This window comes from Rhinopithecus roxellana, chromosome 8, assembly GCF_007565055.1.
Source record: "Rhinopithecus roxellana isolate Shanxi Qingling chromosome 8, ASM756505v1, whole genome shotgun sequence".
Taxonomy (NCBI): Eukaryota; Metazoa; Chordata; class Mammalia; order Primates; family Cercopithecidae; genus Rhinopithecus; species Rhinopithecus roxellana.
In genome coordinates this window covers 115,295,908-115,310,473 of record NC_044556.1, presented here as the reverse complement: position 1 = coordinate 115,310,473, position 14,566 = coordinate 115,295,908, and the positions used below count along the sequence as shown (strand labels likewise).

Sequence of the window (14,566 nt, the reverse complement as noted above, 5' to 3'; positions counted from 1 at the left end):
TTGTTGTTGCTATGTAGATATGGAAACCAAGGCTCAGCAACATGACATAATTTGCACAGGGCCATACTTACAGCATGGGGTCAGAACTGGGATGGAAACCTAGGTCTGCCTGTATCGGTCTCTTTTCAATTATATTGAAAGGGCCATGTCCTCAAGGAACTCACAATTTAGTGTTCCCTTCATGTTCAACCTTGTTTGTTCAAATGTTCATGGAAAGAAGCAGCCATTGTCCTTTCAGATTAAATAAGTTTTTTGGATCTGGCAGAGCCAAAATTGAGAACTCAGCTAATGTCTACACTAAAACAGCATGTGCCCATGAGCATCCTTCACAGAGGAGGGCAGGAGGAAAGAGAAAGGATGTGTAGCTCACACACAGTGGGTCCTTTCTTTTTTTTTTTTTTGAGATGGAGTCTCGCTCTGTCGCCCAGGCTGGAGTGCAGTGGCGCGATCTCAGCTCACTGCAAGCTCCGCCTCCTGGGTTCACGTCATTCTCCTGCCTCAGCCTCCTGAGTAGCTGGGACTACAGGCGCCCGCCACCACGCCCGGCTAATTTTTTGTGTTTTTAGTAGAGATGGGGTTTCACCGTGTTAGCCAAGATGGTCTCGATCTCCTGACCTCATGATCCACCCACCTCGGCCTCCCAAAGTGCTGGGATTACAGGCGTGAGCCACCGCGCCCGGCACAGTGGGTCCTTTCATCTTTGCTTTCTTGAAGTGGCCAGAAGGGACTAGCACAGGGGAAAGCCATTGAGGCAAAGATGTTCACTGGAGAAAAGAGGGTAGTTCAGCTCTTTGAGAACCCAGAGAAAAATTAGGTTCTTGTTAGATCATTTGGGCATAGAATTGCCTTGGCTTTTATTATTATTATTTTGTTTCGGAGACAGTCTTGCTCTGTCACCCAGGCTGGAGTACAGTGGTGTGATCTTGGCTCGCTGCAACCTCTGCTTCCCGGATTCAAGCAATTCTCCTGGATCAGCCTCCCAAGTAGCCAGGATTACAGGCGCCTGCCACCATATCCAGCTAATTTTTTGTATTTTTAGTAGAGACAGAGCTTTGCCCAGGCTGGTCTCAAACTCCTGAGCTCAGGCAATCCACCCACCCCGGCCTCCTAAACTGTTAGGTTTATAGGCATGAACCACCACACTTGGCCTGCCTATGGCTTTTAATGCCAAAAGTAAAAAGAAGTCTCTCTTACACAGGTATGTCCCAGACCCTAGAAGCACTTTCTCAGGAGTGTGATGTCTGTGGAATGTAAGAAGTAGCTTGAAAAAAAAAAAAGTGACATATACTAGAGGTTTTATTTCCCTTCAGAGTTAACCCTCGTGTTGTTCACTGCTTGTAGAGTTGAAGTATTTCAAATAGTTAGACAATTACTTTAACAGTAGAGAGTTACTTACTTTACAGAAAAGCAATGTTGACTAGTTATCGGTGTTATCTGTCTGTTCTGAATTATCTGTACTGGCAGATGATCTAATGCTTTTCTCTATGGCCTTTTTAATAGTAGTATTTTCTACCACTTGGCAGTAACTAGAGTTTCAGACATAGTCTCTAGGTCTAGTCTTGAAAAATGATGTCTAAGAAATAATATTAATCATCAACACTACTTGAGCACTTATTATATGTCAAGGCTCATTGGCATTTAGGGCACTCAATGCCGTATTAGTATAAACTCATTTAATCCTCACAGCAACCCCAATGAAGTAGATTCTCGTATATATCACTATTTTGCAGAAGAGTACGTTTAGTCCTAGAGAGTTAAGTAACTTGCCTGTATTAGTCCATTTTCACACTGCCATAAAGACGTACCTGAGACTGGGTAATTTATAAGGAAAAAAAACTTAATTGACTCACAGTTCTGCATGGCTGGGGAAGCCTCAAGGGACTTTCAATCATGGCAGAAAGTGAAGGGGAAGAAGGCAGGTCTTACCATGGCAAAGCAGGAGAGAAAGAGTGCAAAAGAAGCCACACACTTTTAAACCATCAGATCGTGTGAGAACTTACTATCACAAGATCAGCATAGGGGAAACCGCCCCCATGATCCAATCACCTCCCACTATGTCCCTCCCTCAACATGTGAAGATGACAATTCTGCGGACCCAGAGCCAAACCATATCATTGCCCAAGGCCACACAGCTAGTAAATGTGGAGCCAGGATATGATGCTGTGATAAAGCCTGAGGTGTAATGGTGGACTTTCTGCTGCCTGTCTCTGGGTTTTAGAAGTATTTTTCTTGGCCTCTTCCTGGAAACTTTCAAATCAATACTACATAGGTTATTGCTCTCATACATAAAGGCATCCTGGAAATGTGGTCCTGGAGGACTTGCTATGGAATAACATACAGCTCTAGGAACTGGCTTTCAGGGACTGACAACATTGTCTTTTGCTTCTTTTAGGTAAAAGTGATGATGAAGAAAGTCTTTGCAAGTCAGCCCACGGGGCAGGGAAAGGAACTGCTGAGGAAGGCAAGGACCATAAGCGCCCCAAACGTCCGAGAACCATCTTGACAACTCAACAGAGGCGAGCATTCAAGGCCTCATTTGAAGTATCCTCCAAGCCCTGCAGGAAGGTATAGGAGGGAGCAGGGAGGAAAAGGAGCTGGGCCCCACTTCTCTGTGTGCACTCAGAACCCTCTGGGATCTCAGTGGACATTAGGGGTCAGAGTGGTGAGGCAGGCTGTTTAGACAGAGCCTGCACAGGTGGCTCAAGCCCTGTTGGAGACTCCAGAGATCACTAAGCTATGGCCAGGATGTGAAAGACTCTCCCCATGCTTTCATGCATGCACACCAACTCCACCTTTCATTTCATGGAGCATACCTTTCATTTCATGGAGCACAATGGGAACAGTAATAATGATAGGTGCCCATTGTGGTGTAGACCCAGATGCTGTAAAACAAAGAGTATAAAAACACAGTGGCTTGCAGTATGTACTCTTTTTTGAGTCTGGCTTTTTCCACTTGGTGTGATGATTTGGGGATTGATTCATTCCTATTTCAGCATTCCACTGTAGAGGTGTGCCATGGTTGGTTTGTCCATGCACCTGTTGATGGGTGTTTGGGGTTGTATCTAGTTTGGGACTGTTTCAAATAGGACTGCTATGAACATTCATGTAAAAAAATACAGTGGTTTAATGAGACAGGAGTTTATTCTCTTCTGTCACAGTCTAGAGGTGAGCAAGGCAAGGCTGGTGGGTGGCCCTGTTATCCATCTCCTGGGTTCAAGCGACTGTTCCAGTTGTCACCATGTTTCTGGTCACCAGGTAGAGAAAGAGGAAATGGAGGGCAAGCACCCTGCTTTTTAAGGATGTATCCAGGGGTTGCTCAAATCATTTCTCCTCATATATTTTGGCCAAAATGTAGTCCTGTGGCCACACTTCCTGCAGGGAAAGTTGGGAAATGAGTCTGTCTGGGTGACCAAGAGCCTTGCTAAACTTAGTGATTCAATTACTCATAGGAGGAAGAAAGAATAGATATTGGGGACAATTAGCAGTTTCTGCCATAAATAGCAGCGCCCATTTATTGAGTACTTATTGTTTATCGACTGCCTGTCATATACTCAGTACTATCTTTTACATGGTAAAAATAAAGAAAACAGGGTATTCTTTACTGAAATTCACAAGGGAAATACATTTTGAAAAAATGTTAGCATTATTTTTCCTGCATCCTTTTCTGTATTAGACAGCTTTGTCTGTGATAAAACAAACAAACAAAAAGTCGTCATGGCTCCCAACAAGCATGTATTTTCCCTTCTTGGACTGTGCATTGGCTGTGGCCCAGTGGGGTGCAGGTTCCAGCCTGCTCCACCTGTCTGTCATTCGAGGGTCCAGGCTGAAAGAGCAGCCCTCTCCTGGGCATGTTGTTCTCATGAGGATGGCAGGAGGCAAGAGGCCAAGTCAAAGTGAGAAGCCCATCGAAAACCTCTTGCTGGATATCAGACATATCACATCCCACAGGCCAAAGCAAGGCATGGGCTTAGCCCAGCATAGGTGCAGTGCTCCACCACAGAGCAGGGGAGGGAAGGATAGATATTTATTGAGCAATAGTCTAGCCTATCACAACTTCTGACTTTCAGAAAGATTCAGTTGCAGACTCACTTTTTCTGCCCTTTCAGCTCCTTATGCTCCAAGAGAGGTACGGTAGAAAGTGAAATGCCCCCAAATTGGGCTTGCACCAGGACAAATTACAATCTTCCTCACTTATTTACTTCTTCCATGTATACTAAACTCCCAGCCCATGTATGGCTTTGTGCTGGGTGCTTGTCCTGGGCAGCTTCCAGGTAACCAGCAAGAAGGAGATGTGTGTACACATTACTGTAACACCAGAGAGGGGGCTCTGAGGACCATAACACAGGGGAAGCCAGGAAGCAAGGGAAGGGAAAGGCCACTTTGGTCTAGGCAATCAGGCAAGGCTTTGTGGAACAGGTGGCTTTTGAGCTGGGCCTCTGAGGAATGGATAGGGTTTCAGCAGGTGGAGGTGGGCCCCTGAGTACACTCCTATTTTAGTTGGCTTAGCAGAAGGATGTGCTGTAAAAACCTGTTCTAATCATTCCACTTCTAAGCCTTGCCCCAAGTGGCATGATAAAGGGGAAGTATTTCTCAAGGCCTCAGTTTGCTCTACTCACACGTTTATTCAAGGAGCTCTTTCAATCCCATCTTCTCCCCAGGATCTAATCAAGAGAGGGCAGTGTCTCTCAGGCCCCCTCTGAAAATCTGTGCTTCTTGCCCTTTCTTTTCTCGACACCTTGCCAGACCTCACTGTGTGCCTGTATGGTGGGCAGATGTTTACATGTATCTCTTTATTATCTGGATCCCAGTTGTCCTGTCTCCGCCACAGCCCTAGCACACATGCTGGCCTCAGAGTTGTCTACCTGGCTCTGCCGGATTCCAGATGGCTCTCATCTCATTCTCTTTGGGCAGGGCTCACTTGGGGTAGCAGTCAATATGGATATTTGTGAAACACCCAAAGTTACATAGAGACATGAGGGACAAAACCAAAAATTAAGGTCAATGAATTTAGGCAAGAGAGGAGAGCAAGACAGAGCCATTTGTTTTTCCAAAGTGATTTTCACTCTCAGATCTCCTGAAGTAGGTCAATGCATATGCATGGCTTATAGCTAAAGCACAACAATAGACTAATGTCTAAACCACTTGAAGGCCTAATTTCCAGAGCAAGAGAAATCCAGAAACACCTCTTGGGAATGCACATGTAAATTAATAATTATTCTTTTGTTTCTTTACCTGGTGAAGGACTTTCTCTCTACCTGAAGGGAAGTAATGGTCTCGTGTTTGTGTTTATGCTCAACATTAAAAACTATACAGCTCCTAGAGCAGATACAGTCTTTTGGCCTCCTCATGTATTATAAAAAAGACGTTCTACCTCCTACCCTGAGATGCCAATGTGCCTACATTTCTCATATTCAATTTTTCCAAGGTGAGAGAGACTCTGGCTGCAGAGACAGGGCTGAGTGTCCGTGTTGTCCAGGTGTGGTTCCAGAACCAGAGAGCGAAGGTAACCTTTTTCTTACTTTTATCTGTCCCCGTGTTGCTGGTTTCCTGAAATAATCACAGTAGAACATTGTACTTGCTGCCAGGTTTTCTCACCTTAGCTCATTGGATAGAGTAGTTCTCTTGATTCAAAAATTCTGTTATCAATAGTTATTTTGGCCACAGCAGCCCTGCAGGAGGGGAGAGAGAAGATATTTGTTTTAGTGAAATTGCTTGTATTTTCCTAGTGGCCATGACTGTGAATTTGGCCAGCCATCTGTGTCTTTTGGTAAAAGCATGTTCTTTAATTCATATTTATTTAACACAAATACCAGAGTTGTTTTAAAAGTAGCATGCATACGACTGGTCCAAGACAATGTTATGACAGGGTGGAATGAGTGCCTTTTCTTACTTCTCCCAGGGCCCAGCCCTCACTAACATAGGCCCAAGCCGTCATACTGTCCTCTGGATCCAATGAAGCTCTATATTCCCTCATCATGGTTTTAGTTTTAGACCTTTTACTCATTCATCTTCCTACCTCTAAAAATACATGTGTCCTGTGGACTGTTTCTCAAGAGCCCTGATCTTTAGTGGATGGATATGAGGAAAAAACAAACTCTGTATTTCCTCTGCTCTTACACTACAACAATCAGTGCAGAATGCTTCTGTGACAAAATATGTGGAGATATTCTCCATATGCCAAGCAGGCAATCAATTGTGCAGTGGATACCAACTGGGTGTCCTCTAATTCTGACACTCTCTACCTGGAAATAGTGTCAGACTTCACAGGTTGAGGGTTCGGTCCCACAAGACTGCCCTCCCCTTCAAATGCCAATTGCAAGCTCCAGGTTGTTTTACCTGTGCTTCGGATCAGCTAGCTATAAATTGGGATTCCTGTGACCCCACTCCTTGGGTTTGATTAATTTGCTAGAGCATCTCACAGAACTCAGGGAAATATTTACTTATATTTACTGCTTTATTATTAAGGATATTACAACGGATGCAAATGAAGTGATGCATATTGCGAGAAACGGGGGAAGGGTGTGAAGCTTCCATGCCCTCCCTGTGCACCCCAATCTCCAGGAATCTCCGTGTATTCAGCTGTCTGGAAGCTCTCGATCCCCATCCTTTTGGGGTTTTATGGAGGTTTCATTATGTAGGCATGATTAATTAAATCACTGGCCATTGATGGTCAATTTAACTTTCAGCCCATCCCTTTTCCACAGAGGTTTGGAGGTGGGGCTGAATGTTCCAACCATCTAATCACACCCAGGTCTTTCTGATTATCAGCCTCTACTCTGAAGCTACCTAGAGGCTGACAGCGGTCAGTCAGTCATTAACATTCAAATAGGTATTGCTTTAGAGAGTCCAAAAATTTTAGGAATCGTATGCCGAAAAACAGGGTCGACAACCAAATATATACTTTACAGTATCACAGGTTATCTCTTTATTTGATCATGATTGGTTAAGGTAGCATTTCCCTAAATGACATCCTCAGAACAGGGCTATTGATGTGTTATTCCACCAAAGAAAGACTCCATGGTGCAATAAGTTGCAGAGGCCCTATAGTCTATGGATTCATAAAGCACAGGGGCCCATTTAAAGGTCTGAAAAATCTTGCAATAGAGAAAATGTTTACAAAAATCTAGTGTTTCCTATGCACAGACACATACACACACTCAAAGTATATGTCAACATCTCATGGAACCCTAGTGCTCTATGAAACACAGTTTGAGAAACATTGAGTTAAAATATTCCTTCAGGGAAGCTTGCATGTTAGTAGGGTACTTTGGAAGAGGCATGAATGTCTGGATAGGCTCATCTCAAACTTAAGGGCCAGCAGACAGGGAGGGGGAAAGGAACAGCCTCTTGGCTGATCCCAAATCACAACCTGTCAGTATCCTCTTGTTCCATACATCTAGCCTGGGCTGCAAATTTCACAGTCACACACTTATTACCTAATGTAAAATGGTCACACCACAAGCAGCAAGTTTTGTTTGCTGAGGGAAAATCCCTGTTTCTGCTAAGACAAGCTGCATCCCTGCTTCCCAGTCTGCTGTCTTTATACTGCTGCAGAGTAGAAGAGCTCTCAGCTGCAATGCTTCTAGTACATGGGGCTGGCCACTGAGGCTCCTTTCCTAAGTAAGAGCTAGAGCTTTGCCAACAAGCCCTCTCCCAGGGGAGGCGTCACTTCCAGGCCCCCACCCTACCATGTGAACATGCTACAGGTCACCTGACTTCTAATCCTGTGGTCCTCTCCTTATCAGATGAAGAAGCTGGCCAGGCGACAGCAGCAGCAGCAGCAAGATCAGCAAAACACCCAGAGGCTGAGCTCTGGTAAGCTGGTGCCTCCTCCCAGGCAGTTCTGGCTGGAATCCAGGCTGTTCCTACCAGAGGCCTCCCACTACCCAGCTCTTTGGATGACATATCTGGACTCAGTGAAGCCTAGACCATACCCACTGGAGAGATAAGGCCTTCAAGGGAGGACTGAGCCATGAGGAACTTGTGAGAGGGTTGAGGACGCCTGGGCTGCATGCAGGCTTAGAACTGCTGACTGGGGATGGCACTGACCTTATCCACAGCATCTGGGCCTGGATCCCACCACAGTGTCAGGGAGAATGTGTCAGGACTACTTGCAGAGTCACAGATACGTTCAGTTTCTCATCTTGCTTAGTTCTCCTTCCAGGCTAATTGATTTAATAGAAGATGCCTCGGTGACTTGCTTCTTTCCAAAATAATGTAAAGTAGTAAAAATAATGATGTAAAATAACAATGCCCTCCTTTGTTGAACAGTTTTATAGATTGGTGTTCTCATACATGCTGACTTGACTTTTACAACACCCACTCCTGGAGGTGAGTGGAGAAGTTGTTATTATCCCCATCTCACAGATGAGCAAACAAAGGCTCTGCAAGACTGAATGTGGCCCTAGATCAGTAAGGGAGGGGGCTGGAACTGGAACACTGTGTTCCACAGGCCATGCTGCCTTCTCATCTCTACCCAGGTGTACTTTTAAAAAAGTCAGAGTGATATGAGGATCAGGGAGGAGGGTGAAGAGGTACAGACTATGGGAGACTTCATGGAAGTTAAAAGAAAAAAAAACAAACAAGAAATACTATTTTAGAACAATGTCATTCTTAAAGGCTATGCCCCTCACCCCCTAGCTCAGCTATCCAGAATTCCTTAAATGGTTTGTACCTTAAAACAGGGCTTCTTACATTTTAATATGCACGTAAATCACCTGGGATTTTGGTAAAGTGCAGATTCCAATTCATAAGGAAGGTCTGGGTGGGCCACAAGATTATGCCTCTTTAACAAGCTTTTCGGTGGTGCCATTGCTGCTAGTCTGTGGACCACACTTTGAAGTCTGTGGACTGTGATCCTAGTTCTCAGGCCCCTCAGCACAGCCTCTTATCCTCATATGGACCCTGCCTTGTGCTTGGCATCAGGTCTAGGCTTAATCCAGAATTTGACTCTTGCAGCCAAGAGTTCCCTTAGTTTCTTACCTTCTAGACTAAACACTATGTTAACAACAAGGTAGATGTTAGGGAGAGAAGAAATAAAACAGGGCATGGGTGTGGGGAAGGGTGGAGCAGCAAGCTGGTTAGATCTGAATTCTGCCCTTAGCTCCACCCCTAAGGCTCTTTTTGTGGGAGCAACTTTTCCTTGTTCCTCAGGCTGTGTGCATCCCTAGGGTAGGGCCCTAATGCCTGCTAGTCCTACCTCACAGGACCCCTGTGCAGTTCAAAGGGAGAAGAATGCATCAAAGCATTGTGAGAACACAAACTCATATGGCTTGGGACTTAGTTTACATAATTCTAAAGGCAGCTCCAAAGGTAGACTTAAGGAAGCAGAGGCTGGTGGGGAAATAGTCTCTATTCTTCCCATGTTCAGAGAACCTCAGCAAGATGTGGGGGCAGGAAGTGAATCCTGCTTGTCTTATAAAATTCTATCTACAAGCATAGCAAGCTATAATTCCAAAGCATACACAGTCCTATGGAATCTTCCCATCAGCCCCATGAGGTCAACAGGTCACAACTCCCACTTGACTGATGGGCTCATACTGGTTTATCACAGAAAGATCTTTAGATACATCTATTCTAGTGACTGCCAAATGTGTGGCTAGCATCACAACCTTTTGTTGAAATGATATATTTCAAGGATGTTCTCAAAGTTCAACATCCCAGCACCTACCCTATTCCTATCCTCCAAAGTGATTCCTGATGGCCTCTGGTAGGACAAAGGCTGGAACCACTGATGTCACCTCATCCCGTTTTATTTTATAAATGAGGGAATCAGGACCCAGGGAAGTCACATGCCAGGCTGCACATTGAGAATGACCTGGCTGCTTCTTTGTTCCACAGCTCAGACAAATGGTGGTGGGAGTGCTGGGATGGAAGGAATCATGAACCCCTACACGGCTCTGCCCACCCCACAGCAGCTCCTGGCCATCGAGCAGAGTGTCTACAGCTCAGATCCCTTCCGACAGGGTCTCACCCCACCCCAGATGCCTGGAGACCACATGCACCCTTATGGTAAGAGGGGCTCAAGCCCCCCGGGCCCTCTCATAACTTGTATGGGTTTGTCATTCCCTCCTAAACACATCTACGCAGTTCCCAGATGCTCACCGAAGCTCCAAAGCAGAATAATGTGCCCTACAAAATACTGCTAGAATCGCCTAACCAATGGCTACAGGAGAAAGACCTTCATGCATATTCATTAGTGACCCTTCCATTTGTCTTGTTTTCAAAGCTTCTTGTTTGTTGGTTTTTAATAGGAAGTTGTGCTCTCCTTGTAGACCTGTTTGTTGTCATTGAATTCTGCAAGTCTTGCGCTTTCATGCCAGATGTCAGCAGTATCAGTGCTACGGAAGGCCTTAATTAAGCAAACGTTTACCTTAAGTAAGAAAAGATGTAAAAAGCACAGAAGACAAATTTTCTATCTGGACTATCCTACTATGGATACTAATAGGTGTTCTAATTTAACTAGTGAAACATAAACTGACTTGTAAAGTGAAAAGTATCTCCCTTATACCCACCCTACCCAAAGAAGCATTGATTTAAATGCTGCATATATGGATAGCTGAGCCTCTCCCACTTACCCAGCTTTGTGCTTAAGCTAATGGACAACAACTGGGGGCCTGAGGACCCAGAGTAGGGGGCTGGGTGAGCTTTGGAGTGAAGGCTCAAGTTAAACCTCAACCAAGTATAGGGCATTACATTTTTATACAGAGAAGGTTAGTGGTGTATGTAATGCATTGGTCTATACTGTGTAATCTGATAAATTACACTGACAGTTAAAAAATAATTTTATGCAGCAAGGCTTCAAAACATTAGTATCAGAGATTCATGCCACAGATCACAGATTTTGTTAAACAACTTCTTTCTTACCTTCATTTAAAAAAAAATCTGTTGTTAAAATCACCCCTACCTTCCCATAGCACACATTCAGCAAACATTTATTAAGACTTGGCCCTTGGCAAGCCCTTCACTGGCCGACCCCATTCATTGGATGTTCAGTGATAGCCACCCTCTTGGCTTCCTTGGAATGCACAGGTCACCTCTGTACCATTCTTTATTCCACCGCTGTGGGAAAACAGGGCAACTACATTTTTTTGCAAATTCTTTTCAGAGTGCCAGAGGTTGTATTACTTAAAGTATCCCTGTGATGACTCCTTTAATAAAATGAATATTTAAAGCCCCATGACAAGTTGTATAAACTCCAGTTTTCACCTCTCCTATTTACTTGAAGTGGAGGCAGAACATTCTTTGCCTCCACATCCTGGTTGCAGTGATTTCTCAGCTGTTCCACTGTGTGCCCTACTGGCTTCCCTATGAAAGGTGTAAATTAGTTGAACGTAGGCACCTAACCTTCCTTTCCATTACAAATTTGGGGTAACACCTGATAGCTAGTAGACGCTTGGTGTTTGAAAGAACAAATGTTATCACAGGAGTTTTCATTAACCTCACTCAAAGAGCTTTTTTTTTGGTTTTGTTTTTTTGTTGGTTTTACCATCCCTTCTTCAAGCATCATTTTTTAGGCCCAAGTCCTGTGGGAGCTCTGCCCTGTCTCTCCAGCCTCTGGTGACATGTCCTGCCTACTCCCCACACTCCCTGTCTAGACACTGTGACATTTGCTTATGTTGCACTCAATTTAGCACTTTGTCATGTCCTGGTTTAGATTGTTTTCACTTGTTGCACTTTGGACATGAGCTGCCTAAAGAGAATATAGACTTTTTGTAGAAAGTTTCACATGGGGCATGTGCTCAGGCAACACTTGTTGAATTCAGCTGAATATCCTGACACTGAAATGAGTCACTTCTTCCAGACCCTCATGCCAGTGTTTCCTCTCTATTTCAGGTGCCGAGCCCCTTTTCCACGACCTGGATAGCGACGACACCTCCCTCAGTAACCTGGGTGACTGTTTCCTAGCAACCTCAGAAGCTGGGCCTCTGCAGTCCAGAGTGGGAAACCCCATTGACCACCTGTACTCCATGCAGAATTCTTACTTCACCTCTTGAGTCTTCCCCTAGAGTCCTGTGACTAGGCTCCCATATGGAACAACCATATTCTGTGAGGGGTCACTGGCTTTGGGACAGGGAGGCCAGGGAAGAGGTGGGTTGGGGAGGGAGTTTTGTTGGGGATGCTGTTGTATAATGATACGGTGTAGCTCAGCATTTCCAAAGACTGAATACATTATGGATTGCATAGTTTAATGTTTCTAATAAGAGTCTTAGCGTTAGATATGAAGATGTGTTTATCATTAAGGACAGGGACTTTTAATATAGACATTCTCATGCAAACTAGATACTTAGGGACTCCTAACAACTTCCCACCATGTCGGGGAAGCTCTTGTCAAGAGGTGCATATGTCTATCCATCTACTCACCCATAGACAGAAGGACAGACAGATAGATGTGTGTGTGAGTGTGTAACCTTTCATATTTTACCCTCAAAGTTTATTCCTAATTATAACAGACACCAACTGTACAGCAAAAGTAACTTTATTTTCAGTGTGAACTATATTTAAGGAAATGCTTGATGCACTTAAGTTATAAAATGAGATAATTTACTTTTATAAACTTTATTTTTAGTTTGACGAGACTTGTCAGCAGGGCAGAGAGGGCTGCTCCACCTAGCCCCATAGCTTTGAGTGCTTGGGTTCATTCTGTTTTCAGAGTGTCTTTCAGGTCTGGAAAGCAATTCTGTGTGGCTGACGGTGTTCTCTCTTGCATTCTTGCTTCCTTTGGGGTTGAATCACTGGGCAGGGGTGGGACAGAATAATCCCTGATCATGTTCTGAGAAAATGTAAAGCCCAGACTCCTGGGCTTACTTTTAAATTCTGACAAGTGGTTGTTAGGCAGTGCTCGGAAGGTTGGTTCAGCTCTTGAGCTTCAGCATCTGCAAGTGTGGATGAGGCTAATAGTATGTACCTACCTCACTGGGAAACACCAAGGCTTAATTCATTCCCAGGACACATGAGCAGGGCTGAGACTAATATCTGATATTTGTTTAAGATACAACCAGGCCACTCACTTGGCAAAGGAGAGTACATAGGGTTGCAGAGCAGGAGGGCTCCCGAACTCTCGAGGGCAGTTTTGCCTGCTGAAGTCCCTCTGCAAAGCCTGTGCTGGAGGAGACACCAGCTCAGAGCAGCTCAGAGGGATCCCAGAGTCCTGGAGTGGGGAGGAGGCGAAGGCTGAGGGGATAGAAGAGGGCCTGGTGGTGTTCTAGAGCAGGGGTGGGCAAACTGCTGCCTGCAGGCCTGCTTTCTGTGGCTTGCCAGCCAAGAATGGTTTTTACTTTTTTTTGAGGTCATTAAAAAAAAAGGAGAAGAAGAATATATAACAGGCTGCCTGTGGCCTGGAAAGCCTGAAATATTTGCTATCTGTATTGTCTGGCCCTTACAGAAAAGTTTGGGGCCCCTTGCTTTAGAGGGTCTGTTTCTAAAGAACCTCATGGAGCTCATAGAGGCAGAAGGGTCCAGTGGAAACCCTTGGCTCTTCCTTCCAACTCACTCTTCTGATCCTCAGCACAGAAGACCCAGCAGCCATTGTACATGGAGACAGTTCCACACCCTGGTCTCCAGTTGTGGTGCTAGGATGGGATCGTTCTGTGCTAGGAAGCCTCCTGGGAAACCAGAATGAGTTGGTGGGGAAGACAGAGGGTCACTATGGACCTATCCGGGAGGGGCCAGGACAGGCTTGGCCTCACTTCTGGGGACATCATTGGAGACTTGAACACAGAGACACGTCCCTATCACTCTGGCAAGGCCAGAGGGAACATGTCCCCTTATGGTAGAGTCTATGTCGTGTGATTTTTTGTGCTCTTGTTTATAATTTATGCAAACCACCAAGAAACCCAAACCAGTCTGATGAGTGAAAATTATGCAGATACTGTATGGCTCCACAGGTTTCTGTGGTAAAGACCAGTTGGAGAATGTAGCAGATACTATGTGAGTGAAAATGAATAGAGATCCTTATTCCACTCCTTAATGGCATACCAAGATGAAATTAAAAATCTCCTACAAATGAGCTGTTGTTTATTCAGGGATTGGATGGTGGGTGGGGAACCAGGGGGGCATGGGAGTTTTGTCTACATGGCCATGGGGATGAGCTTATGGCAAAGCTTTGAATGAATGGAAAGGATGACTACAGCAAAACATAAGGAGAAAAGGGTCTTCAACTTCTTGCCAAGATGGACAAAGACCCCAGTTTTGACCCCACAGAAGGAGGCAGTAGGAGCTTTCCATCACCACCATCAAGTTCCCTCAGGGCACAGCAGTTTGTGACATGTGATGAGGGAACACTTGCTTGGAAATCAGAACAGAGTGACAGGGCAGGAGAAGGATTTCTCATGCAAGACTGAAGGCAGATGCCTAGCCAGGATGGGAGAGCCAGGCAGCAGACAGTGGCTCCCTGACAGAGTCTCCCAAAGTTATCAACAATTTTCAATGTGATATATGGTGGGCAAATAGGACTATGGAGAAAAGAAGTCAGGAAGCAGTATGGATGTAAGACCAGGAGACATACTCACAGGGGAGGATTGTTTTTTGTCTGTTTTCTCCCCCACTTGCAATTGTTCAAAGCCTG

At 45.0% G+C, this 14,566-nt stretch overlaps 1 protein-coding gene across 2 annotated transcripts in view; it reads left to right on the top strand.

Moving 5' to 3' along the window:
* The window catches only part of LMX1A (LIM homeobox transcription factor 1 alpha), a 156,587-nt gene extending 142,579 nt beyond the window's left edge, over positions 1 to 14,008 (top strand). For both annotated transcript variants that reach the window (XM_010373362.2, XM_010373361.2), the window contains exons 5-9: positions 2,393 to 2,565; positions 5,426 to 5,503; positions 7,746 to 7,815; positions 9,841 to 10,011; positions 11,836 to 14,008. In XM_010373362.2, the coding sequence (XP_010371664.1) occupies positions 2,393 to 2,565; positions 5,426 to 5,503; positions 7,746 to 7,815; positions 9,841 to 10,011; positions 11,836 to 11,996 (653 nt within the window). In that variant the 3' untranslated portion in view covers positions 11,997 to 14,008. The remainder of the gene's footprint in view (positions 1 to 2,392; positions 2,566 to 5,425; positions 5,504 to 7,745; positions 7,816 to 9,840; positions 10,012 to 11,835) is intronic.
* The last annotated feature ends 558 nt before the right edge of the window (positions 14,009 to 14,566 follow it).